The sequence below is a fragment of the Aulostomus chinensis genome, chromosome 5, assembly GCF_037954235.1.
Source record: "Aulostomus chinensis isolate RoL2024-O1b breed Wild chromosome 5, RoL_Achi_v1.0, whole genome shotgun sequence".
NCBI lineage: Eukaryota > Metazoa > Chordata > Actinopteri > Syngnathiformes > Aulostomidae > Aulostomus > Aulostomus chinensis.
Window position 1 is genome coordinate 28,827,059 of NC_141324.1, and position 23,567 is coordinate 28,850,625.

At 45.6% G+C, this 23,567-nt stretch overlaps 2 protein-coding genes and 16 non-coding genes across 31 annotated transcripts in view; 2 read left to right on the forward strand and 16 right to left on the reverse strand.

Moving 5' to 3' along the window:
• LOC147262065 (nuclear receptor coactivator 2-like) overlaps positions 1 to 10,384 on the forward strand; it is a 54,603-nt gene extending 44,219 nt beyond the window's left edge. For all 7 annotated transcript variants that reach the window (XM_086204470.1, XM_086204475.1, XM_086204476.1 and 4 more), the window contains 6 exons: positions 425 to 502; positions 1,086 to 1,359; positions 2,190 to 2,448; positions 2,891 to 3,044; positions 3,497 to 3,571; positions 4,441 to 10,384. In XM_086204470.1, the coding sequence (XP_086060596.1) occupies positions 425 to 502; positions 1,086 to 1,359; positions 2,190 to 2,448; positions 2,891 to 3,044; positions 3,497 to 3,571; positions 4,441 to 4,452 (852 nt within the window). In that variant the 3' untranslated portion in view covers positions 4,453 to 10,384. The remainder of the gene's footprint in view (positions 1 to 424; positions 503 to 1,085; positions 1,360 to 2,189; positions 2,449 to 2,890; positions 3,045 to 3,496; positions 3,572 to 4,440) is intronic.
• A 2,161-nt stretch (positions 10,385 to 12,545) lies between these two features.
• Positions 12,546 to 23,567, forward strand: part of LOC147262066 (ATP-dependent 6-phosphofructokinase, platelet type-like) — a 31,698-nt gene continuing 20,676 nt past the window's right edge. For all 8 annotated transcript variants that reach the window (XM_086204485.1, XM_086204480.1, XM_086204483.1 and 5 more), the window contains exons 1-7: positions 12,546 to 12,775; positions 15,897 to 15,970; positions 17,258 to 17,335; positions 18,179 to 18,368; positions 18,789 to 18,954; positions 19,275 to 19,319; positions 19,494 to 19,602. In XM_086204485.1, the coding sequence (XP_086060611.1) occupies positions 12,664 to 12,775; positions 15,897 to 15,970; positions 17,258 to 17,335; positions 18,179 to 18,368; positions 18,789 to 18,954; positions 19,275 to 19,319; positions 19,494 to 19,602 (774 nt within the window). In that variant the 5' untranslated portion in view covers positions 12,546 to 12,663. The remainder of the gene's footprint in view (positions 12,776 to 15,896; positions 15,971 to 17,257; positions 17,336 to 18,178; positions 18,369 to 18,788; positions 18,955 to 19,274; positions 19,320 to 19,493; positions 19,603 to 23,567) is intronic.
• On the reverse strand, positions 19,815 to 19,921 carry trnar-ucu (transfer RNA arginine (anticodon UCU)). The gene is made up of 2 exons: positions 19,885 to 19,921; positions 19,815 to 19,850 (listed from the first exon to the last, which is right to left on the reverse strand). It is a non-coding gene; the product is annotated as a tRNA-Arg (tRNA).
• Positions 19,992 to 20,077, reverse strand: trnar-ucu (transfer RNA arginine (anticodon UCU)). Its single transcript is given in 2 exon segments — positions 19,992 to 20,027; positions 20,041 to 20,077. It is a non-coding gene; the product is annotated as a tRNA-Arg (tRNA).
• On the reverse strand, positions 20,296 to 20,381 carry trnar-ucu (transfer RNA arginine (anticodon UCU)). The gene is given in 2 exon segments: positions 20,296 to 20,331; positions 20,345 to 20,381. It is a non-coding gene; the product is annotated as a tRNA-Arg (tRNA).
• On the reverse strand, positions 20,452 to 20,537 carry trnar-ucu (transfer RNA arginine (anticodon UCU)). The gene is given in 2 exon segments: positions 20,452 to 20,487; positions 20,501 to 20,537. It is a non-coding gene; the product is annotated as a tRNA-Arg (tRNA).
• On the reverse strand, positions 20,901 to 20,986 carry trnar-ucu (transfer RNA arginine (anticodon UCU)). The gene is given in 2 exon segments: positions 20,901 to 20,936; positions 20,950 to 20,986. It is a non-coding gene; the product is annotated as a tRNA-Arg (tRNA).
• Positions 21,201 to 21,286, reverse strand: trnar-ucu (transfer RNA arginine (anticodon UCU)). Its single transcript is given in 2 exon segments — positions 21,201 to 21,236; positions 21,250 to 21,286. It is a non-coding gene; the product is annotated as a tRNA-Arg (tRNA).
• On the reverse strand, positions 21,357 to 21,442 carry trnar-ucu (transfer RNA arginine (anticodon UCU)). Its single transcript is given in 2 exon segments — positions 21,357 to 21,392; positions 21,406 to 21,442. It is a non-coding gene; the product is annotated as a tRNA-Arg (tRNA).
• On the reverse strand, positions 21,661 to 21,747 carry trnar-ucu (transfer RNA arginine (anticodon UCU)). The gene is given in 2 exon segments: positions 21,661 to 21,696; positions 21,710 to 21,747. It is a non-coding gene; the product is annotated as a tRNA-Arg (tRNA).
• On the reverse strand, positions 21,809 to 21,894 carry trnar-ucu (transfer RNA arginine (anticodon UCU)). Its single transcript is given in 2 exon segments — positions 21,809 to 21,844; positions 21,858 to 21,894. It is a non-coding gene; the product is annotated as a tRNA-Arg (tRNA).
• Positions 22,109 to 22,194, reverse strand: trnar-ucu (transfer RNA arginine (anticodon UCU)). The gene is given in 2 exon segments: positions 22,109 to 22,144; positions 22,158 to 22,194. It is a non-coding gene; the product is annotated as a tRNA-Arg (tRNA).
• trnar-ucu (transfer RNA arginine (anticodon UCU)) lies at positions 22,265 to 22,350 on the reverse strand. The gene is given in 2 exon segments: positions 22,265 to 22,300; positions 22,314 to 22,350. It is a non-coding gene; the product is annotated as a tRNA-Arg (tRNA).
• trnar-ucu (transfer RNA arginine (anticodon UCU)) lies at positions 22,569 to 22,654 on the reverse strand. Its single transcript is given in 2 exon segments — positions 22,569 to 22,604; positions 22,618 to 22,654. It is a non-coding gene; the product is annotated as a tRNA-Arg (tRNA).
• On the reverse strand, positions 22,869 to 22,954 carry trnar-ucu (transfer RNA arginine (anticodon UCU)). The gene is given in 2 exon segments: positions 22,869 to 22,904; positions 22,918 to 22,954. It is a non-coding gene; the product is annotated as a tRNA-Arg (tRNA).
• trnar-ucu (transfer RNA arginine (anticodon UCU)) lies at positions 23,025 to 23,110 on the reverse strand. The gene is given in 2 exon segments: positions 23,025 to 23,060; positions 23,074 to 23,110. It is a non-coding gene; the product is annotated as a tRNA-Arg (tRNA).
• On the reverse strand, positions 23,181 to 23,266 carry trnar-ucu (transfer RNA arginine (anticodon UCU)). Its single transcript is given in 2 exon segments — positions 23,181 to 23,216; positions 23,230 to 23,266. It is a non-coding gene; the product is annotated as a tRNA-Arg (tRNA).
• On the reverse strand, positions 23,481 to 23,566 carry trnar-ucu (transfer RNA arginine (anticodon UCU)). Its single transcript is given in 2 exon segments — positions 23,481 to 23,516; positions 23,530 to 23,566. It is a non-coding gene; the product is annotated as a tRNA-Arg (tRNA).

The following is a 23,567-nucleotide window of genomic DNA, read 5'->3' on the forward strand; positions in this document are numbered from 1 at the left end:
GTATTATGTCTTTGTATTTATGCGTAACTGCATGGGCTTGCACCTCCTCTTGCATCTGACCCTACCTAACCCTCTTCTCCATGACAGTTTTCTTTTATATAAGCTCGGCTTGTATGTAATAAAGTTGCGCATAATAGAGGTGTGGAGGAGGAGGAGGGGTGTGGATTTGAGGGAGAAAGTATCCCTGAGGCCCTCATCTCCAGGGTTTAGGACTAACCTGCCATCTAGTGGAGAATTAAGGTAAATCATTTGGTGGGTGTCAACCAAAGGAGTTCACCTGCGAGTCCAGAGATTTCATGAATAAATTGAATGTATCAGATGTCAGAAAATGATCGTGTTAAAAGAAAGTTGTGTGTGTGTGTGTGGGGGGGGGGGGGGGGGTTACTGGCGGGGCTGATCGGTTTCTCTCTGTGTTTACACGTAGAACCGTCAGCCGATGGTGAACCAGATGAGTGGAGTCTCCAACATGAATCTACCTCTAAGGTCTAACCTATCAAACCAGGTCAGTATGTGATAAAAGTCGCTCACAGACGACTCCGCCCCGTCTCAGCTGAGCTGACGACATGCTTGGTTGGGCAGATGAGGAAGGGTTTTTCTCTCTCTCTCTCTCTCTGTAACAGTATTTACATCATGAATGCTGAATTATATCTGAGCTTAAAGATTCAGCCCTACGTTACTACGGCAACGTCATGGCAGGATACGATACCACACACGATACGATACGACTCGATACAACTTTACTGATCCCTCAGCAGAGAAATTCTCATGTTGCAGCAGCTCAGAACTAAAGCTGAGGAAGAAAGTGAGCGGTTAAAAATAAAAACCCAAAGTGTACGCTACAAAGAATTCTCAAATCCGACCGTATACAAAGACAAGATACAGTATATACACCCTCCAAGACTGATATATGTAGTAGAGTTACACAGGTGAGCTTAAACGTAGTTAACCACAACACAGGTAAATGTAAATAACTTGTAAGTACCAACGCAGGGGGCCACATACTTGCGTTAACTGACTGTAGTAAACAGTATTAACGGTGTAATACCATAGAAACAGTTGTAGTCTGGGTCTCTGTCTCTCTCCAGGGATCCCTCAATGCCCAGATGCTGGCCCAGCGTCAGCGCGAGTACCTCAGCAACCACCTACGCCAGCGCCAGCAGCAGCAGCAGCAGCAGCACATGCAGCAGCAGCAGCACATGCACCAGCAGCGTGCCATGATGATGCGGACGCAGGGCATCAACGTGCCACCCAGCATGCCCAGCGGGGGAGCCGCACCCACGCCGATGCCCATGGGCGGCACCAATCCACGCCTCCCGCAAGGCAACCCGCAGCAGTTCCCCTACCCGGCCTCCAGCTATGGTACCAGCTTGCCCTCTCCACCTCCTCCTGCCTCCTCCAGCCCCTTTTCCTCCCCTCTCTCCCCCAGCCATCATCCCGGTAGCCAGGGCATGATGGGAAATGTAGACATGCGGTACAGCGGGGTAATGAGTCCGCCATCTCAGCACAATGCCTTCCAGTTCAGCAGTGCAGGTATATGATTGGAGCAGAGCGGCACCGCATCACACCGCTCTGATTGTGCTTCGTGGACTAAATAGTTGCTTTGTTGTTGTTCTGGTGGCGGTAACGTGATGTCATCATTGTACGTGAATTAACATGAAGACATGATGCACTAGAACTTTAAAGATCAGAGTGTGTGAATCGCGGTGCAGACGCGGCTCTGTATCTTTCATCACGTGAGCTCTCTGCACTACCACTTTGAACTTAACATGTGGTGTGAATCATCAAGCTTTTCTGTTCCATTTGAGTTTGTGTGCCAATCTAAAAGTTGAACTGGATTTTCTGTTCTACAGCTTTCTGTCATAACTCAATCAAGAGGCTAATCCATGGTCACAACACAGGGAAGTGGCTTCGGAGAACCAGAATTATTCCATGTTCCTATAAGCTTTTTTGATTTGAGTTCAAATGCCTTCTGGTAATCATTGTACTTTGTTCATAATCTGATTTGACCATAAAAATCTGATTCCTCTGGCCCTTCTCAGACAATGTTGCAAGTTTTTGAACTAAGGAAGGAGTATGAAGGTTTTGTAAGATCACCTAACATCATCTGATCAGTTTTTGAGAACCTGTGACTGGAATTAGGACGTGGTTCCTACTCTGGAGAACATCCTGTCCCTCCCTCTGCTCCCCAGGAATGAGCCAGCAGCAGCAGCAGCAGCAGCAGCAGCAGCAGCAGCAACAGCAGCACCAGGATCCAGTGTCAGGCTTCCCGTGTGGGGCTGCGACACCCCAGAGCCCCCTGCTGTCTCCCAGGATGGGCCAGGGTCAGAGCCCCATGCTGCCCCAGAGCCAACCCCAAACCCAGCCCAACCAGGGAGGACCTCCCAGCTACCAGCCCAACACAGACCTGAACGGGTGGCCTCAGCCTGCCAACATTTCCACTAGCAGCAGGTAGAACCACACCACCGAGCAGTTAAACCGTCTCTCGTCAGCCAGAGTGGTTTTAGCATAGAGGAGCTGAGGGACCCTCCAGGGCTGGTGTTCTACGTTCCGGTTCATGTAGCGTGTTTTCTGTCACCGGGGCGGTGTTTGGTTGTGAACGCGTCCATTGAGAACAATTCAATAACACTAAAACACGAATATGTAATCATTTAAAACTGTAAATATGAGTGGCTGGAGAACGTGTGTTGCATGTGGCGAATATCCCACAAAATCACGTGGATGGAAATGATCATTTTCAGAGTTTATGTTGAATCATTAAAAAGACGAGCAGATGGTATTAAACTGACAAGTCAACCAAAATGACTACAGACGGTCAAGAGTAAACCGTGACGTTCATTTTTCTTCAAACAACTCTTGAATACTTCCATGTCGTCTGGCTGGTCTCCTCCAGCGTGTACCCTCAGCAGTCCCAGTCGCAGTACTCCACCCAGCCTAGCGGAGGCATGTACAACACCAACAACGGAATGAACCTGGGAGTCAGTATGGCCAACAACGCCGGCAACATGAACCAGATGAGTTCCATGAGCTCCATGAATCCAGAGCAGGTGAGAGGCCGAAACGTGGTCCAGTGGAAAGTGCAACCTGCTCTGCTTTTATATTAGCACGTTATGTTTAAGTATGAATAAATGTGTCACGGGTTTGTGACCATTCAGTGTTGGAAGAGGCAGAAAAGCATCTCCAGGTGCGACTGGTGTGTTTCCGCTCCACACCTGGTCGATGATTCAAATGGTCGATCTAATTTCTGTCTAACCTACCGTGTCGAGCGTATCATCCATGATACGGAAGCTTTTATGTTGTAGATTGTACATTAATAACCCCTTTCCAGAAGATGCAACATTGACGCGCTAAAAATGCATAATATTTGGCGTTTGTGGTCGTAGCTTGAGTTGAAAATAAATTAAGAAATTCAGACCGTACCCTTAATTTCAGTAACCGGCTCTCCTATGTCTTCAAGTGCGATTGAAGCTTTCACGTCTGTGTGGATTTTTCTGGTTAGGTGAGCGACGGCAGCCTGATCCTGGAGCAGCTGGCAGGAATCGACATGCTGACACAGGAGACTGAAGCCAACTCTGTAAGCAGGAGACACATTAATATCACGCATTGACCTGTGTTGATCTCATGTGGACATGGCTGGGGGGAGGTGTGTGTCAGAGCGCAGTCGAACTGAACAGAAATGACTCAAGTCTCTTTCAAAGCCCGTGTGTAACGTCCCATTGCACAAACGTGGGCAGAGACAAAGGAGCCATGACTCAATCTGGGCTGTACAAATCTGTTCAAACAGTTTATCAGACATGCTGTGGGATTGGTAATACGGCTGCAGGAGCACGCAGTAGTTCAGGGTACCTGCAGCTACTTTGTGACACGTCAACTTAAGAAAGAAAAAAATAGCAAACACAGATTTTTTTATTGACCCAATTTAGATTTGTAGTTTTGTCTGTTATTTTTCCCAAATTAACACATAGGTCAGAAAAGGCTTTTACATTTCCATTAGCATGGCAGTAATGAGGTACTTTTGTAGTCCAACAGAAAGTTAGCATGTCAGAGATGAGGTGTTTTGTCGTCCAACAGAAAGTTAGCATGTCAGAGATGAGGTCTTTTGTAGTCCAACAAAAAGTTAGCATGTCAGAGATGAGGTGTTTTGTCGTCCAACAGAAAGTTAGCATGTCAGAGATGAGGTCTTTTGTAGTCCAACAAAAAGTTAGCATGTCAGAGATGAGGTCTTTTGTAGTCCTAAAGGAGATGAAATGGCTTAATCACAAGATATTTTTGATGACAGGCATTTCTGATACACAGAATATGAAACGTGTGTGATGCATAATGTGGTCTTCATAAAAGATTTATTTCAGTAAGATAAGAATAAACAAGAAACCTGCTCAAGGCGTCTCAGTAGCGCAGGCAATGATCTGCTTGAATTTAGTTCTGATTTCCTGTCTCTCATAGAATTTTTGCTGATGGCTGCTGCGGTGGGGAAACAATAAGGAGCTCAGACAAAAATACCAACACCTCCCCGGCTCCACTCTTGTTGGGGAAAGGTGAGGGACACTCGTCACGGCGCTCGGCTCAGAGACAACTGGAGGTTCAAGTCACGGATTGGACGGCCAAGATATGTAAAAACTTCTTGAACTGCAGTTGCCTTTAGTGTGGTGATTTTATAGAATCAGAAGTGATCACCTGGAGCACTGTGACGCACGCCGAGAGGACGGAAGTGTGACACAAAACTAGAGTGTAACTGTTCATCGCTGTGATTCCAGAGTTCATGTAGCTGATGGTGTCGTCGCTGCGCTACCACGGTGTGCCCAGCAGGCTCAGCAGAATCCACATCCTCGCATGATTTTTTTCCTGCCAATTTAGATTCACTTACGGTAAACGAATGCCCCGCCGTCATGTGAACTGGTGTGTTCACGTCTCCAGTTCACACTAGATCTTTAGGCAAGTGGTGACCTGCACCAGAATGTTAAAGACCAACTTTATCAGGAATCTTCCCAGAGCCAGACGTGTTCCTGATGCAGACCAGCAGTCACGGCTGCCCAGCGGCGATCCTCCTCATCCTCTCTTCCACAGTTAGCAGGGATCAGTAGCAGCTAACATCTGCTTTCGTTAGCAGATCAGTCAGGAAAGTTGTTCTGGCCGTGATGTGTCTGAAATTACAGGGTCTCCTCATTTTAATTGTTATTTTCATAATGAATAAGACACAGAAATCCAGTTACATGAATATTGGTAGTGTATTTGAAGACTTCTTACTAAGCTATGCTAACACATCTCATCCACTACCATTCATTGTGCTAAGCTAACTAGCGTGGGTCTTTGCTTCCTAATGCAGCCCAGAGGAGAGGAGGGTCTTCGTCCTCTCGTCTGACTCTGGGGACGATGGACGATAAGAAACCTTCCTCAGAGAGGCGCCGCGTGTCTTTACAAAGATAATTTCATAGCTAGAGGGCACCTGGCGAGCAACTACGTCTGCAAAGGTCACCTCAGCCTCACCGCTGTAAAAGGTTGTACAGCTGAACTGTCCTGCCCTAAGAAAAGCTCCGGGTTCTTCTTTGACGCCATGCTACACCACGTAGTATCATTACCTCCTGGACGGTGGTCTGAATTCACACTGGATGGTCTAAGAACCACTTCTGGCTCCTCTGTGTGCTCAAGCGAACATTTCAGCAGTAGGATCGGGGGCTAATGGCGACACTGTCTTTAAAGGCGTACTTCTGAAGTATTTCTGCTGTACATTTGGGTACTCAACATGCTACATTGAGCAATTACCAGGTTTATGTAGCAGTATTGTAGGAGAAAATAAAGTAAAACCTTCCCGTCGGTTAGTTTCTCCCAGGGAGACGCACGGAGACACTCATGTTAGTATCTGCTTAATGAATGTATTACTGTAGTTTTCTCACTGAAAATACACAGCTGTAATCCTTCTGAAACAGTGTACTTGTGATAGAGTAAACGTGTGTGTGTGTGTGTGTGTGTGTGTGTGTGTGAGAGAGAGAGAGCGCGACGTCACAGTCGTGGCCGTCGGAGGCGCGAGCTGTCGACGAGCGTGAATGAAACCTCTGAACTTCATCTTGTATGGTTCTGTTTTAGAGCCCGACTGAAACGAGAAGGCGCGTGAAAATATTTTACAGGTATTTATAGTTTTTAAGAGGTTTTAGAGATTTGCGAGATGAATCTTTAATCGTTCAAAATGGTACATTTTGATGTTCTTGAAAAATATTTCAACTGCTGTAGTTCCAGGGAGCCGTATCCCTGGTGGAGTTCATCTGGAATTTTGGGGGAACGTGTACAGAGTTTGTAAATGCATAGATTTACTTTTTTGTTTTTGTTTTTTTGTGTCCCCTCAGTAATACTGCAATACTTTGGAGTTTTAGCTCAACAGTTATTTTCAGAGAGCAGAAAATATCTCATTGGTTGACTTAAAGTGGATTCAGCTACGTAACTTTTTCAGAGAGGAAGTTCACCATTTAATCATTTTGATACACTTTTTAAAATGACAGTTAAGCTCGTGGCAAATAATTACCCTTGTAAAGTCAGCGGTAGCTAACTAGCTTATGTTAACCAGGTTGAATCGCTGACCTGGTGAAATTAGATTGAGTCGCTTTAAGTGCTACAATTCATAATGTTTCCTTTTCTCTCCTTCTTGGTTTTAGCAAGTGCAGCAAAATTGCTGAAGCTTGTGGACAAACATTGGCTGTATTTCCGTCAAAGGACCAGTGTGTTGGATGACGGCCGTTGGTGGAGCCGCCGTCCCTCCCTTTCCAAGCGCGTTAGGGAGCCGACGGTAGCCTGCAGGCTAACATCACATACGAACCTGCGAACCTGTGTCAAAATCTGGCTTCTTAAATGTTTTAAAAATATAATTTTTATTCTGAGATAAGAAAATCGGAACAACCTTACATTCCATGTGATGAATACACCAATTAAAACATCGTTATAAATGCCAATAAGCCATCATGAAATTGACACACTGGCCCTTTAAATCTTGTACAAACAGTCGTGTTCTACTAATGTAAGCGTGCAATACTTGGAATTATGACCAAATATCTGCTAATCAGAGCTAATTAGCTAATACTAGCTTGTTAGCGTCAGTGTTTGATGAACTCGTATCGACTCCCTTTAACCGAATTCGGCTCAGAAATGTTGTTGGTTTGCTCCACTCAAAGACGTTTAACCACTTGGCTTATTTCTGCCTCCAAGAGCAACATTTCCTCTCAAAGAGGAAACTCCACCGCCGTTCTGCCGCTGCGTTTAAAAGACACTTATCAGGTTGTCATGGACTGGCCAGACACTGTCTGTGCTGCTTCGCGACGATTCAACATGGGGGGGGTAACAGTCCTGATGATGTCACACCAGAAGAATTTTGTTTAAGGAATACATTTTGTAATCAGCTTCAGTGAAATGTCGCTGTTTGGCACGTGAGCAGGTGACGCTTTACAACCAAAGCTGGGTCGACTTTTACAAACTGGAATATTTTTGGAATATTTCTATCAAATCAGTTCAAAGGTGCTTTTTTTTATTCATGTAGGTGCTGTTTCTGTTCGTAATTGTGAACAAAACCAACGTGTAACTGGCAGCGTGTAGATTTCAGGCCCTGTCAAATGAGTTGAACACAGACTGTGACAAAGAGACTTGTGAAAGTGGTGCGGTGAAGCGATTTTTTTTTTTTCATTGATTCTGACCCGTTTCCTTTTCCCGCTCTTGCTTTTGTAAAATCCCAAAGATTTTACGAGAAAATGTAAGCCATGGAAATATTCTGAATGTCTAAAGTTTTCAGGCAATCGAGAGCGGACCTGGACGCTCGTGTACAGTTACCTAAATGTTTTATGACTTCCTGTTGATTTTGACTGATGTAGTTGTACACGTACTGAAGACTTTTCTTAACTCGTAGATGGATATTTGATCAGTTGCATAATACTGTATTTCATGCAAGTACCTTAAGATGCTAAAGATGTAGCATATTGCCTTAGATTCTCTCTCTCTCTCTCTCTCTGGTGTGTAACTGTACGTTCATGTGTCACATGCTGCTGAGTGTTTTGTAACATGTGATCAGAATCGTAGATTCGTTTATAATCGCGTTAACGCAAGTACTCTTTGACCTGCGCTGACCTCTGCTGGTGGTTAGTGGGAGCTGCGGTAACATCAGTGAGCTACGGTGGCCTGCGCGGGACAGAAAAACCAAGTCTGAAAATATTCAGGGCTCATACACATTTTTTTTTTAAACCATTTAATTTTCAATGACTTTTTAAGGCCTTAACATCAAGTTTTCATGACTTTAATTCACTAAAACACAAACTCATGTGAGAACTTGCGGGTGTGTGTAAGGCAACCAAAATGAATGACAACTTGTTTGGTTCCATTCATAAACTTCTACGTTAATTAATCAAAACTAAAGTGGTCAGTCTGAATTGAACTTCATCAACTCGAACGTGCAGCACGCATTGGTGAAGCCATGACGTTTCTGGTCATTTCTGGCTTCTTTTATTTTAATTTAAAAAAAAACAACAAAAAAAACTTCTTTTTTTTTTTGACCGCATGAACCCTGAATATTACTCATGCCACTCATTCCTTAATTTTAATACTCACAAGTTTCAGAATTCCGTTGTCTGGAGACTTCTGAACGCAGAGGTTGATCTTCTCGAAGGTTCAGCTGTGGTGTGACGGTACGGCATCTTGAAATGGCAGGGAGGGGCGATGTTAAAGGCTCAATGTGTGTCCAAATACCATTTTAATTCAAAGATTGTTGCCCCGTCTGAGCAGAATTGTCAACATATCGATGAGAACAATGGTGAAAAAAAAAAAAGATTTCTAATGAAAATCGTATTAAAATATCAGTCAAAATAATCATGATTAGATTTTTTTTTTCTCTAAATTGCGCAGCCCAAAATCACAAACCAAAAAAATAAATAAAAAATATGGACACTTTTTGTTGTCAGATTTTGTTAAAAAATTCTAACGGTTTAATCAGGAAGAGGAAAGTAAAGCTACTGAGGTCGAGTCTCCTGGCACCCAGTTCACAGTGACAGATGGAGCTCGTTTACGATGAATGTAAAATTAACTTTCAGACCTTTTTCACTTTGAACTCACGTTTTATTTCCTTCTCGTTTAGTTTTTTCTTATTTAATCAGTTTTGTGTTTCTGCTTGATCATAGAAACATTTCAGTTGTTGAGCCTTCAGAGGAACTCCAGAGCAGACAAGAGGACACAGAGCCTCCCCTTGGGAGCTGAGACCGAGGCTAGTTAGCTTAGCACACTGACTGGTAGTGGGTGGGGAGTGCTAGCATCAGCTAGCTGTGGTCCAGGATGCTGGTTAGCTTAGCACACTGACTGGAAGTGGGTGGGGAGTGTTAGCATCAGCTAGCTCAGGTCCAGGATGCTGGTTGGCTAAGCACACTGACTGGTAGTGGGTGGGGAGTGCTAGCATCAGCTAGCTACAGTCCAGGATGCTGGTTAGCTTAGCACACTGACTGGAAGTGGGTGGGGAGTGCTAGCATCAGCTAGCTGTGGTCCAGGATGCTGGTTAGCTTAGCACACTGACTGGAAGTGGGTGGGGAGTGTTAGCATCAGCTAGCTCAGGTCCAGGATGCTGGTTAGCTCAGCACACTGACTGGAAGTGGGTGGGAAGTGTTAGCATCAGCTAGCTCAGGTCCAGGATGCTGGTGTGTCCAGCAGTAACCCTCCTCCTCCTCATGATTAGGAGCAGCGGTGGCTCCTCTGGTCCTCAACAAACATTTGGTTTTGAGCCGCTGTGTCAAATCACTACACTGTGTCAGAAAAGTAGTTCCGGCTACGTGTCTGATACAGAAATTACAACATGTCCACACTTAAGATTGTCATTTCTTCGTAAACATCATTATAATAATGCAGACAAAGAGAAGTATTGGAGTAAAGCCTAGTTGATAACTTTCGACTGAGAAATGCTAACAGTCCCCGCCTACTTCCAGGCATGGTGCTAAGCTAACTAGCCTGGGCCTCAGCTCCCTTGCGTAGGAGAGACGGGTCTTTGTCCTCTTCTCTGTCTCTGGGGACGATGGTAAGATAAGAGACTTTCCCCAAAAAGTTGGCGTGTTTCTTTCGTAGAGTAGAACCCCCTGAGTTTCTTTGTAATCACTTTTTCTGTCGAATGGTTATTAATCAGCGCAGCGTGTCGGTGTTTACCATCACTGTCGTGGTTCGTAGACAGACAGAACTACTCCTCCGTGCTGGGATGTTCATATTAAACATCTCAGCCGCGGTTAAGTCCAGTACTCACAGTTTATTTTCGCAGAATGAGTGTTTTATTATGTCCGGACGTTCACACACACACTTTATGCAAGTTGTCAACTCTAATGTTGCTTTTGCCAATGCTGCTTGTTAATTTATGATTCATGCCACTGTAAATAAATTATTTTTATTGAGCTGCACTGTGTCTGTCTGTCGTTCTCTCAAGTGCATGTGTGTGGTGCTTCTCGCCACCAGGGGGCGACAAATTCCAGGAATCACAGATGAATACACTCCACTTTCCGTCCTCCTGGGTGTCCCTGCTATCACATGAGCGAACGAAACCAAAAAAAAAATGAACTCTGTTATAAGGTACGAACTATGGCAGGTTACAGGCAGTTAAGACACTCAACATACTTGACATGTAAGCCTTGAAAGTTGATCGAAACAACTTCTTAGTGCCATTGTTGGGGGATTTATGCGCCGCCATGAAGAGGCAGACTGTCACTCCTTCCTCTGGTGATTTATTGGGATAATAATTCCGAGCAGGAAGTGGTATCACGCGTCATTGTGGTCGGAAAAAGGCCGTTAGAAACCTTCAGAATGTCGGAAAGTACAAAGAGCGTCCTGGTGCCCATGAGAACAGTTTCCTTCAGGGACAAAAGACTTGTGGAAGTTGGAGGAAACTGACATGAAGAAGTTACAAAAAGTGTATTTTGTCTTTCAAGTACTCGCTAATAGAAGTCTGGAGCTCATGAGGATGTAGTTTTTTTCCCTCCTGCTTTACTTCTTAAGACACTCCAGAATACAGAAAGAGCCAGCCACATGCAGTTAGCTTGAAGCTAGCGTACCAAAGACCAACCATAACGCCCAACGCACCTTCGTGGCGCACATTATTAGCACTCAGATTATATATTATAGAGAGAGAGAGAGAGATTATATAGTATATATAATATATATGTGTATGTATATGTGTAGCTGGCTCTTCTGGATGAAGTGATGCAGGAGGGAAAAACAAAAGTACACATCTGGAAAGGCCCTCTGAGTCGTTCTTGTAGAACCGCTTCCAGATGAGAACCCTGTGAAATGAGACTCATTTGGCAGAGAAGCAGGAGACCCCGGGTTGAGTTCTTCGGACATTTCACATCTTACTGACCTGCAGCTCTGCTTGCTTCCACTTTGTAATCTATGTTGCGAATCGGTGGAAGTTTCAAAGACAACCTCGAGCGAACCAACTTGATCAGTAATCTCAGACTGGGTGATGAGGATTCGTGCTGAAGAGAGCCTGAAATACAAACTACCAGAAGCTTCTGAGAGGCATTGTGGGAAATGTAGGATCCTCCGTCTCCAAACCACAGATGTCAAACACTCAGAATCATGTGGCTCCGAAGGACTAACTTTCGTTAGAGTTCTGAACTGGCATTTGGAGAATTGAGGAGAAGCTGAACGTCTTCCCTCAGGAAGATTTAAGTCACGTATCTTGGTATCAGGTATGTAGCCTTTAGTGTGCTAACACTCAGGAGAAACTTGCCCAGAACCCGATGTCCCCTGCGTGGCACCTTCCAATCTAATCACCTTGAGAGGACAAAGTTTGCCCCCGCAGATACGAGAAAAGCTCCCATCTCAGTCTCAAATAAACCTTTTTGTCATGAATTGCGAAATGTAAAATGTGTTGTTGGCCAACAAGTCTGAGAAGCCAAACAGTGCCGTGAAAACGGTAATCACAGCCACAAAACCTGCCGCAGGCATTGCTCAAGGTCGTGAACTTCACGGATTTGTTGATTCGGTTTTGTTTGAAAACATCTTTTATTAAAGTTTTATGATTTCATCAACTTTAGCTTTTTTTTTTCTTTTCTTTTTTTTTGCAACGCAGAAACTTGTGAAAATTATCACAGTTTCACCTGAACATCCAGGAGCTTCGAGCCCCGACTGTGAATTCCCCCGAAGTACGTGATGTAGGCGCCCATTGGAGGATTCAGCTGTCAATCAAAGAGGTCCTCACGCCATTGGCGCGCTGGCATGTGGCTTCGGTGAGGACGTCTCACTCTGCTGCTGCTGCTCCAGGCCGCTGTGGAGCCGCAACTTCCTGCTTCCCAAAGTATTCGTACTTTTAACACTTTACATTTAATGACAGTTTTTTTATGACTTTAATTTTGACGACAGAAACGAACAAGTTTCATGTTAGGAGGCAGACTGAGCTTGACGTAGTACTTCTGTTTCAAGTCTTGTACTTGTACTTCTTCGTAGTACTGAGTGTGTGTACTTCTGGCGAACGGTCGCGAACACAGAGTGAGACTTTGTTTTTCCAGTATCTCTGAAAAAGGGGGCGTGTCTGTGATGAAAGGGGGGCGGCAACCACTGCAGTCACTCACGCCACCACCTCAGTCCGTCAACTCTCGGAGGCACTCGGATCCGCTCTCTGCTGCAGGTTCGGCCCACCTACCGAACCGGACACTTGGAGCTGAGCTCGGCGGGATGGCGGGAGAGATGGCGGCACCGAAGCGGCAGGACACACGCAAATTTTTCGAGAATCTTTCCGGCGCCGGCAAATCCATCGCTGTGCTGACCAGCGGAGGAGATGCCCAAGGTAACGCTTCAGCCTGGGTTCCATTATCGGACGGTATTGCCTTCTACTTCACGTCCAAAATAAAGGAGGAAGAAAAAAAAGGAGGAAAACTTTTTTCTTCCTCTATTTTTTCTGTTGGTGTTGAAGTTGATTTAATCCTTTTCCTTGACATTGAATAAACCGGGACGCGCTGAGCTAACGGCCGTTTAAATGGACTGCTAGCAAACATGCGCGGTATCATCCAGGTACTAACTAATTAACCAACTAACTAACCAACCAGCTCAGGTCTGCTAGGTCCAAACGTTCATGTCAGAAGTCCAAATAGGCACCGGATGCAGCTCGTCCTTGTCCGAAAATAGGTGTATGGCTTCGGTCTTGTCCGATAATGGATTCTACCAGGTGACAGACCGTCTCCCCTGGGTGTGCAGGAGCGTTAAATCTTCTCCATTCCGTTAGATGTGTTTCATCTTTTTAATTTTTAACGTCTTCAAGTCGGTAACGGCGGTTGTGCGACACGTGACGCCGTCACTCACTCACCGCCTCACGCGTTGCTCTCATGGACGCTGCAGCGTTTGTGGAGCTTGATGTTAAATCATCTTATCACATTTTGTACCATCCAGCTGCACATAGCCCCCCCCCACGCGCGCACACACACGGGAGGGGGGGCGGGGCAGAGAAGCTGTGATACAGCAACAAGTGATTAATGAACAAGACTCTGGAGGGGGTGTGTGTGTGTGTGTGTGTGTGCGTGTTCCTGCAGACCTGCTGCAGGCGTGTGCGTGCGTGTGTGTACTTTCTGCTCCATGGTTTCCAATCATGTCAATCATCTATAATCGTCAGCGGGACTCTGCTGTCTGTCGATGTACTCAATGATTCACCTGTGGTGTTGTCGTGTCGCCCTCGTGATGTCGAGTCACGTCACGGTTGCTGTCAAAGAAAAAGAAAAAAAAAGCTCGGTCTGCAGGTCGTTGGCGGGAATTCTGTTTATGTTCTCTCAACGTCCGGCATCGATATGATCCGAATTGTTACAAGAATGAAGTTACGGTGATGAAACGAATTGAGCCTCACGCAAAACTACAGAAACACGTGTCCCGCATCGCGGAGGATGAGTCGTGAGGGTACCAGTGTCAAGCTCGCGGTCTTTCCGAAGTTGGGGTAGGGGGGGAAGAGACTTTCACAATAAATGCGAAGTGGGTTGTTTTAACAGCGCTGCTTTTAATTTGAAAATCAGACTCGTGATTTCCGGTTTCTGGGCCGTCGTCACGGACGCCGCCTACGTGAGGAGCGGCGGGTACACAGCGAGGTGCCTCGTAGCAGTGAGATGATCGAAAATAAACCAGAAATCTTTTTTTTTATTGTTGTTCTTTTACAGTCATATTTTTAAAAGGGGGATGTTTGATGTCTCACAAAGTTTTATCTCCACTTTTATTTCATTATTCGGTTGAAGTGGGAGGAGCTTTGTGGCGCGGCTACTCCTGTTAGCCTGCAGGCTGACAAATCAAAGTTAGATCAGTGTTAAAATTATCTCGTTAAGGAAGTAAACAAATTACTGTTGAAATATGAAAGAAGTTACGAGAACGAGCAGCCAGTGAATCCAGTTTTCCAATCAAAGTCCCTCAGAGTTGGAACATCAGAAATAAAAACTGATCTTACAGCCTTTAATGTGGTAAAAAGAACATGTTTTGTCTGTTTCTGCATTGATTAGCCAAAAGTGCAATTGGTCTGAATGCTTATCAATACATTTATAACTAATTAATAGAGCTGGTAGTTGCTGCCCACCACGAAACCAACTTAGCTGCATAGCAACTAAGCTACATAGCAACTTAGCTATTTAGCAACTTACAAGATTCTGACTCAAAACAAAGAAGCAGTCAGTTTGAAAGTGACATTGTGAACCTGTGGTTTCATGTTTACACACCAGATAATAAACTCAAACTCAACCATGTTACACCAAGTCACTGAAATTCACAATGACTCACATGAAATTGCCACAGGTAAGCTAATGTAGCATTCCCTTGCTAACCCACTAGTTTAACAGCTACTGCTAACGTTACTTGGTGGGTCAAATTGTGTACTAGTAAAGCTGTTTTCCTGTTACTGAACATGCTAAAAACAACTTTGTGAATATGGCTGCATTTGACGTTTACTTTATACATTCATTAAGCTGCATTAACTTAGTTATGAAGCGATATTAGCTGAGTCATTTAGCTGCATTAGCTTAATCATTAAGCTAATACACGCTAGCCTGTGGCTAGTTTCCGCCGCTTTTAGCACATTGTGGTTAGTTCAGCATCAACTGACTGGGTGACTGTAGGAAGACGACATGCCTGAACAAACGCTATCATGTATCTTTTGGAAGCATTTCTAACGTGCATATAACACATTCTTCTGTACGTTTTTTTAATTTATTTTGACCGGCGAATGGAATCACTGCAGTTATATCGGAACAAAACCCTTAAAGTGAATGTCTGGGGACATCAGAACCCTCCAGCAGCCTCGGTGTCCTCGCATCAACCCGTGTAATGGGTCCAGATTGATATTCTGTCCTGGTCTAATGTCTCTGAGTGCTCTGACGTTGGTTTCCTGTTCAGGCCCAAAGAGAATCAGGAGCATTCCCGCTCTCGTCCCCTCAGTTTGTTTCTCTCTGTTCACCCTTGAACCTCGCCTGTTGTCTGCTGGACTGTCTGGCGTCTCTCTCTGCGTCATTATTTTTCTCATTTTTCTCTCTTACTGTCAACATCCACCTTCATATAATTAATTGAGTTAAAGCGTCATTCTTCCTGTGGTACTGCAGGACAGTTTTTATGTCTCCATGCAGGCGACATTCGTGAGAGTTAGGAAGTTAAACTCAGGAACACTGTGAGGGAATTTCTTCTAATTTGGCACAAGCGTCCACTGGGGCTCCAGGACGACCTGAAGAGGAGGTTTTGGTGGTTCTGCCTTGTGCTGTATGAACATGAAGCCTGCCTGAGTACTTGATCATGTGTTCAGTCTCACAAACAGGAGACGCACGTGCCCCCAACAGCTTCCGGGGACTTTTATTGATTATCTTGACGCACAACATTGTTTCCGTGTGTTTGTGCTTCACCAGCGTGTTGCCGTCTTGGTGTAAAAGAACACCTCAACTCTTCCTCTTCTTCAGGTATGAATGCAGCAGTCCGAGCCGTCGTGCGAATGGGCATCTATGTTGGAGCGAAGGTCTACTTCATCCACGAGGTGAGACATGGCCTCAGGGGGGTAAGACACACTGGACAGTGAGCTAAATTAGTCCTGACAAGTCCCCCCCAGGCGGACTGTCTCCGAGCGAACCAGCAGAGACACTAGACAGTGTTTAGGGTCGAGGTCAAACACTCCGAGCCAGAGAAAGTCTCTAATGTAACCATGTTGCATGACAATACGTGGCAACAGGAAGTGGTTTGGAAGAGTCCCAACACAACCAGCAGGCGTGTCGGTGAGAGTCAGCCAGCTGCGTGATCAACAGCTTCAAGCAGCTTAGCAGCATCAGAGTCAGCAGGTATCAGTTTCAGCGGGGACGACTTGGAGCTGCAGGTGCGGCCGCAGCAGGACAGACGCCGATCAGGTGAAGCAGTCAGAAAATGGCGCTTGTACAGGCCTGAAAAGGTCCCAGAGTTAAATCAGGATGCTTGAAATATGAAGGAGCTCTGGGCTTTTTGACCAGCCATGTATGTTAATATCATATATCAACATGTGAGCGGCGCTGCTAGGGAAGGTCTCTGTCTATAAGAGCCGTCTAACACGATGGCGGCTGCAGGCAGATAGAGGCAATCTGGTCTCACAGCAGATTATAATTGGATTAGCGGGGGCAGGCTTCGTCCTCGTCCTCGTGAGTGACCACTGGACTCTGAGCAACGTCGCCTGTGAGGCACCCTGCTTTTATTTTGTCTGCTGGGTGAAACCGGCAGACAAAATAAAACTACAAACATGGTGGAGGCAAACCCAAGCATCAGAATGTGTTCACGTTGAGCCTCTGAGTTCAAATCACAAGTTGGTCAAAGCAAAAACACGTTTTCATGTGTTGTCAGCCTGGTGATGTACTTTGCTTCTATACCAGGAGGTCTTCTTCCAGATCAGTGGACAGAAAACATCCAAAACACAAAAATCCTCCACAGGTTGTTCTTTTTTTTGTGTGTGTGTGTGTCCGTCTAGTTTTTGTCAACACGGTATTTCAGGAAAACCTCGAGTGAATTTATGCTGCGAACGTCCACTGAGACTAAAGAATGGACTCAAAGAAATTCTGGTGGTCAAAGGTCACCTCACACGGACAGTGATATCTCAGCAACGCGCTGAGGGAATGTTCGTTACATTTTTTGAAAATGGCTCGACAAATACAAACATCATTTTCTTGTAGTGAGCCCGCCTCAGTCAAGCTGAACCAGTTGCAGCCGCACACATGTAACAATTCCTTCACTTGAAGGTGTCAACATAAACTAGAAGCTGTAGGTGTTCTGAATGATGGTGTGTGTGTGTGTGTGTTTTTCTCAGGGCTACCAGGGGATGGTGGACGGAGGAGCCAACATTGAAGAGGCCACGTGGGAGAGCGTCTCCAGCATGTTGCAAGTGGTGAGTGGTGGTGGGAAAAACTCTGGAAGTACGGACACTCTTAAATAGACAGACAAATTAATTCATGAATAAATTCAGAATTTCCTGAGTAAATCAATGTAGTATTGTATTGTATTTTTGTACGTCAGTGAATTAATTTTTTATAAATTGATGCGCACATGCGGCACGGTGGCGCAGTGGTCAGTGCTGTCGGTCCCCAGGGAGAAGGTTGGGGGTTCGATCCCCAGCTGGAGCATGGGATCTTTCTGTGTGAGTCTGCATGTTCTCCCTGTGCCTGCGTGGGTTCTCTCTGGTACTCCAGCTTCCTCCCACAGTCCAAAGACATCAAGAGGGGACCAGGTTAATCCAGACTCTAAATTGACCGTTTAACAGGATGAGCGGTAGAAAACGGATGGAAGCTGCTGTGTTTTGTCGTCAAATGCACTTTTTTTTGTCCTCCACTGTATTTTCTGGGGAAAAAATAAAGAAATTACTTTCTAGCACGACTACACTCGGCTGTGTGATGATATTGAGATTACTAACATGGCATCATGGAAATCTGTGTGTCAGTGTAGGCAGTACACACACACACGCGTTGTTGGCTGATGATCATTGCGAGTGACTCCAAGCTTTTAGCTGGCAGCGATTGAATGGGAGCCGGTGACATGTGACATAAGGAAACCTGGTCATTGCATCTACATGTGATCGAAGTCACTTATGTTCAGTGCAGCAGGGGAACAAGATGATGATGTGAAAAGCTAAAAAAAGATGTTGACAGAGGATCGATGTGATTTGAGTGACGCTGGCGATTGCCCGCTTCATCAAGGCGGCGGTGTAACACAGCCGGTCATATCTCATCTGCAGGGTGGGACGGTCATTGGCAGCGCTCGCTGTAAAGAGTTCCGTACCCACGAGGGGCGTTTGAAGGCTGCGCACAACCTGGTTCAGAGGGGCATCACCAACCTGTGTGTGATTGGTGGAGACGGCAGTCTGACCGGAGCCAACCTGTTCAGAGAGGAGTGGAGCGGCCTGCTGGATGAGCTCGTCCAGCAAGGTGATGCTTGCCTTCACATTAACCCAGGCTCTTCCAGGAAGCTCCCTCACATGCAAGGCTTCCAGAAGTTGGCTAAGCAGAAGAAAGTGGCTCTTGGGGGGTCTTTAAAGGAACATGCCACATATTTTCCCCTCTCGTCAGAGCCAGACAACAAGATGGAGACTCTTCTCTCCTCTGTGCTGCATAAGGGAGCCATTGACCCATGCTAGTTAGCCTAGCACAAATCATGCTAGTGGGGTCTCTATCTTCTTGTCTTACTTCAGGGCAATGGACTATAAGAGCATTGGTTGAAAAGTTGGTGTTTTCACTCCAAGACACAGAAGCTCAACAGGTTTGTTTCAGACCGGCTGGACTCTGGATGGTCGGTAGTCATGAGTAGCAAACCTCTAGAAATCTCCCTCCCTCCCTCTTGTCCTCCAGGTCTGATCAGTGAGGAGGCGGCCCGCAGTAACTCGGCGCTGCACATTGTCGGGATGGTCGGCTCCATCGACAACGACTTCTGTGGCACCGACATGACCATCGGCACCGACTCTGCACTGCACCGCATCATCGAGGTGGTGGATGCCATCATGACCACGGCTCAGAGGTGAGTCCTGACCGCACCGAGAACAGACTAGACTGTGCACTTGTCTCGGGTTTGACAGCACAATGACCTGCCAAAAGAAAACTGGTATCTACTTCACAGCAGACAAATAATGCAGTTGCTCACAGTATCAATACAGAACTGGAGGTTCCCAGATGTGAGCAGGTCTCATGAACCTCACAGGCTCATTCTCCTCAGTCAGGGCTGTGTTGTGGGTGAAGATGACTTATATCAGCAGAGAAGTGTTTCACCGAAACAAGCTTTTCTTGTCCCCCCCCCTTCTCTCTCTCTCTCTCTCTCTCTCTCACATGCTCTTTTTCCAGCCACCAGAGGACATTCGTGCTGGAGGTCATGGGCAGGCACTGCGGGTACCAACTTCCCTTTGTGTTTATTATTTAAAGTCCAAAATCTGGGCTCAGTAATCGTAGCTCACATGGACAAGTGTAAACTATACTGTGTATGTAAAAATACAAACAGTTGTAGTGTGTGTGTGTGTGTGTGTGTGTGTGTGTGTGTGTGTGTGTGTGTGTGTGTGTGTGTAGATACTTGGCTCTTGTGAGTGCCCTGGCATGTGGAGCAGACTGGGTATTTATCCCAGAAATGCCTCCTGAAGATGGCTGGGAGGACAACATGTGTCAGAAACTGTCTGAGGTAACACACACACATACACACAAACACACACTTACACAAAAACATACACACTATCCATTGGGCTAGAGCCCGAAGTCTTTTGTGTGACAGCTGTGAATAAATACAATCCTTTCACGGAAATGTGACGCAACTAAAGGAATCATTTTGTTCTCGCATTTAATAGCAACTTCATTTGGAATGTCAAATGTCATAGTTTTGTTAAACTTTAACAGCAACTCTGGTGGGATTCGAACCCACAACCTTTGAATTATATCTTACAACCTTTGAACTACATCTTGCAACTAGAAGTCCAATGCGCTAGCCATTGCACCACAGAGCCACAGAAACCCTATCGTTATCTCAAAATTGGCCTTTCGATTGCGCTCAGACTTTCTGTTTAAATTAAACAGTGACTCTGGTGGGACTCGAACCCACAACCTTTGAATTACATCTTGCAACTAGAAGTCTAATGCGCTATCCATTGTGCCACAGAGCCAGTGAGAACCTGTAGTTAGCTCAAAATTGGGTTTTCGCTTGAGCTCAGCCTTCCTCTTTAAATTAAACAGCGACTCTGGTGGGACTTGAACCCACAACCTTTGAATTACATCTTGCAACTAGGAGTCCAATGCGCTATCCATTGTGCCACAGAAACCCGACCGTCATCTCAAAATTGGCCTTTTGATTGAGCTCAGCCTTCCACTTTAAATTAAACAGCGACTCTGGTGGGACTCGAACTCACAACCTTTGAATTACATCTTGCAACTAGAAGTCCAATGCGCTATCCATTGCACCACAGAGCCGGTGAAAACCTGTAGTTAGTTAGAAATTGGGCTTTCGCTTGAGCTCAGCCTTCCTCTTTAAATTAAACAGTGACTCTGGTGGGACTCGAACCCACAACCTTTGAATTACATCTTGGAACTAGAAGTCCAACGCGCTATCCATTGCGCCACAGAGCCACAGAATCCCTACTGTTATCTCAAAATTGGCCTTTCGATGGCGCTCAGACTTTCTGTTTAAATTAAACAGCGACTCGAACCCACAACCTTTGAATTACATCTTGTAACTAGAAGTCCAATGCGCTATCCATTGCGCCACAGAGCCGGTGAAAACCTGTAGTTACCTCAAAATTGGGCTTTCGCTTGAGCTCAGCCTTCCTCTTTAAATTAGACAGCAACACTGGTGGGACTTGAACACACAACCTTTGAATTACATCTTGCAACTAGAAGTCCAATGCGCTATCCATTGCGCCACAGAAACCCTACCGTTATCTCAAAATTGGCCTTTCGATTGTGCTCAGACCTTCTGTTTAAATTAAACAGCGACTCTGGTGGGACTCGAACCCACAACCTTTGAATTACATCTTGCAACTAGAAGTCCAATGCGCTATCCATTGCGCCACAGAGCCGGTGAAAACCTATAGTTACCTCAAAATTGGGCTTTCGCTTGAGCTCAGCCTTCCTCTTTAAATGAAACAGCGACTCTGGTGGGACTCGAACCCACAACATTTGAGTAACGTCTTGGAACTAGAAGTCCATTGCGCCACAGAGCCAGTGAAAGCCTGTAGTTAGCTCAAAATATGGCTTTCGCTTGAGCTCAGCCTTCCTCTCTAAATTAAACAGCAACTCTGGTGGGACTCGAACCCACAACCTTTGAATTACATCTTGGAACTAGAAGTCCAACGCGCTATCCATTGCGCCACGGAGCCACAGAATCCCTACTGTTATCTCAAAATTGGCCTTTCGATGGCGCTCAGACTTTCTGTTTAAATTAAACAGCGACTCTGGTGGGACTCGAACCCACAACCTTTGAATTACATCTTGCAACTAGAAGTCCAATGCGCTATCCATTGCGCCACAGAGCCGGTGAAAACCTGTAGTTAGCTCAAAATTGGGCTTTCGCTTGAGCTCAGCCTTCCTCTTTAAATTAAACAGCAACTCTGGTGGGACTTGAACCCACAACCTTTGAATTACATCTTGCAACTAGAAGTCCAATGCGTTATCCATTGCGCCACAGAAACCCTACCGTTATCTAAAAATTGCCCTTTCGATTTTGCTCAGACTTTCTGTTTAATTTAAACAGCGACTCTGGTGGGACTTGAACCCACAACCTTTGAATTACATCTTGCAACTAGAAGTCCAATGCGCTATCCATTGCGCCACAGAAACCCTACCGTTATCTCAAAATTGGCCTTTCGATTGTGCTCAGATCTTCTGTTTAAATTAAACAGCGACTCTGGTGGGACTCGAACCCACAGCCTTTGAATTACATCTTGCAACTAGAAGTCCAATGCGCTATCCATTGCGCCACAGAGCCGGTGAAAACCTGTAGTTAGCTCAAAATTGGGCTTTCGCTTGAGCTCAGCCTTCCTCTTTAAATGAAACAGCGACTCTGGTGGGACTCGAACCCACAACCTTTGAGTAACGTCTTGGAACTAGAAGTCCATTGCGCCACAGAGCCAGTGAAAGCCTGTAGTTAGCTCAAAATTGGGCTTTCGCTTGAGCTCAGCCTTCCTCTCTAAATTAAACAGCAACTCTGGTGGGACTCGAACCCACAACCTTTGAATTACATCTTGGAACTAGAAGTCCAACGCGCTATCCATTGCGCCACGGAGCCACAGAATCCCTACTGTTATCTCAAAATTGGCCTTTCGATGGCGCTCAGACTTTCTGTTTAAATTAAACAGCGACTCTGGTGGGACTCGAACCCACAACCTTTGAATTACATCTTGCAACTAGAAGTCCAATGCGCTATCCATTGCGCCACAGAGCCGGTGAAAACCTGTAGTTAGCTCAAAATTGGGCTTTCGCTTGAGCTCAGCCTTCCTCTTTAAATTAAACAGCGACTCTGGTGGGACTTGAACCCACAACCTTTGAATTACATCTTGCAACTAGAAGTCCAATGCGTTATCCATTGCGCCACAGAAACCCTACCGTTATCTCAAAATTGGCCTTTCGATTGTGCTCAGACTTTCTGTTTAAATTAAACAGCGACTCTGGTGGGACTTGAACCCACAACCTTTGAATTACATCTTGCAACTAGAAGTCCAATGCGCTATCCATTGCGCCACAGAGCCGGTGAAAACCTGTAGTTAGCTCAAAATTGGGGTTTCGCTTGAGCTCAGCCTTCCTCTTTAAATGAAACAGCGACTCTGGTGGGACTCGAATCCACAACCTTTGAGTAACATCTTGGAACTAGAAGTCCATTGCGCCACAGAGCCAGTGAAAGCCTGTAGTTAGCTCATAATTGGGCTTTAGCTTGAGCTCAGCCTTCCTCTCTAAATTAAACAGCAACTCTGGTGGGACTCGAACCCACAACCTTTGAATTACATCTTGGAACTAGAAGTCCAACGCGCTATCCATTGCGCCACAGAGCCACAGAATCCCTACTGTTATCTCAAAATTGGCCTTTCGATGGCGCTCAGACTTCCTGTTTAAATTAAACAGCGACTCTGGTGGGACTCTAACCCACAACCTTTGAATTACATCTTGCAACTAGAAGTCCAATGCGCTATCCATTGCGCCACAGAGCCGGTGAATACCTGTAGTTAACTCAAAATTGGGCTTTCGCTTGAGCTCAGCCTTCCTCTTTGAATTAAACAGCGACTCTGGTGGGACTCGAACCCACAACCTTTGAATTACATCTTGCAACTAGAAGTCCAATGCGCTATCCATTGCGCCACAGAGCCGGTGAAAACGCGTAGTTAGCTCAAAATTGGCCTTTCGCTTGAGCTCAGCCTTCCTCTTTAAATTAAACAGCGACTCTGGTGGGACTCAAACCCACAACCTTTGAGTAACATCTTGGAACTAGAAGTCCATTGCGCCACAGAGCCAGTGAAAGCCTGTAGTTAGCTCAAAATTGGGCTTTCGCTTGAGCTCAGCCTTCCTCTCTAAATTAAACAGCGACTCTGGTGGGACTTGAACCCACAACCTTTGAATTACATCTTGGAACTAGAAGTCCAACGCGCTATCCATTGCGCCACAGAGCCA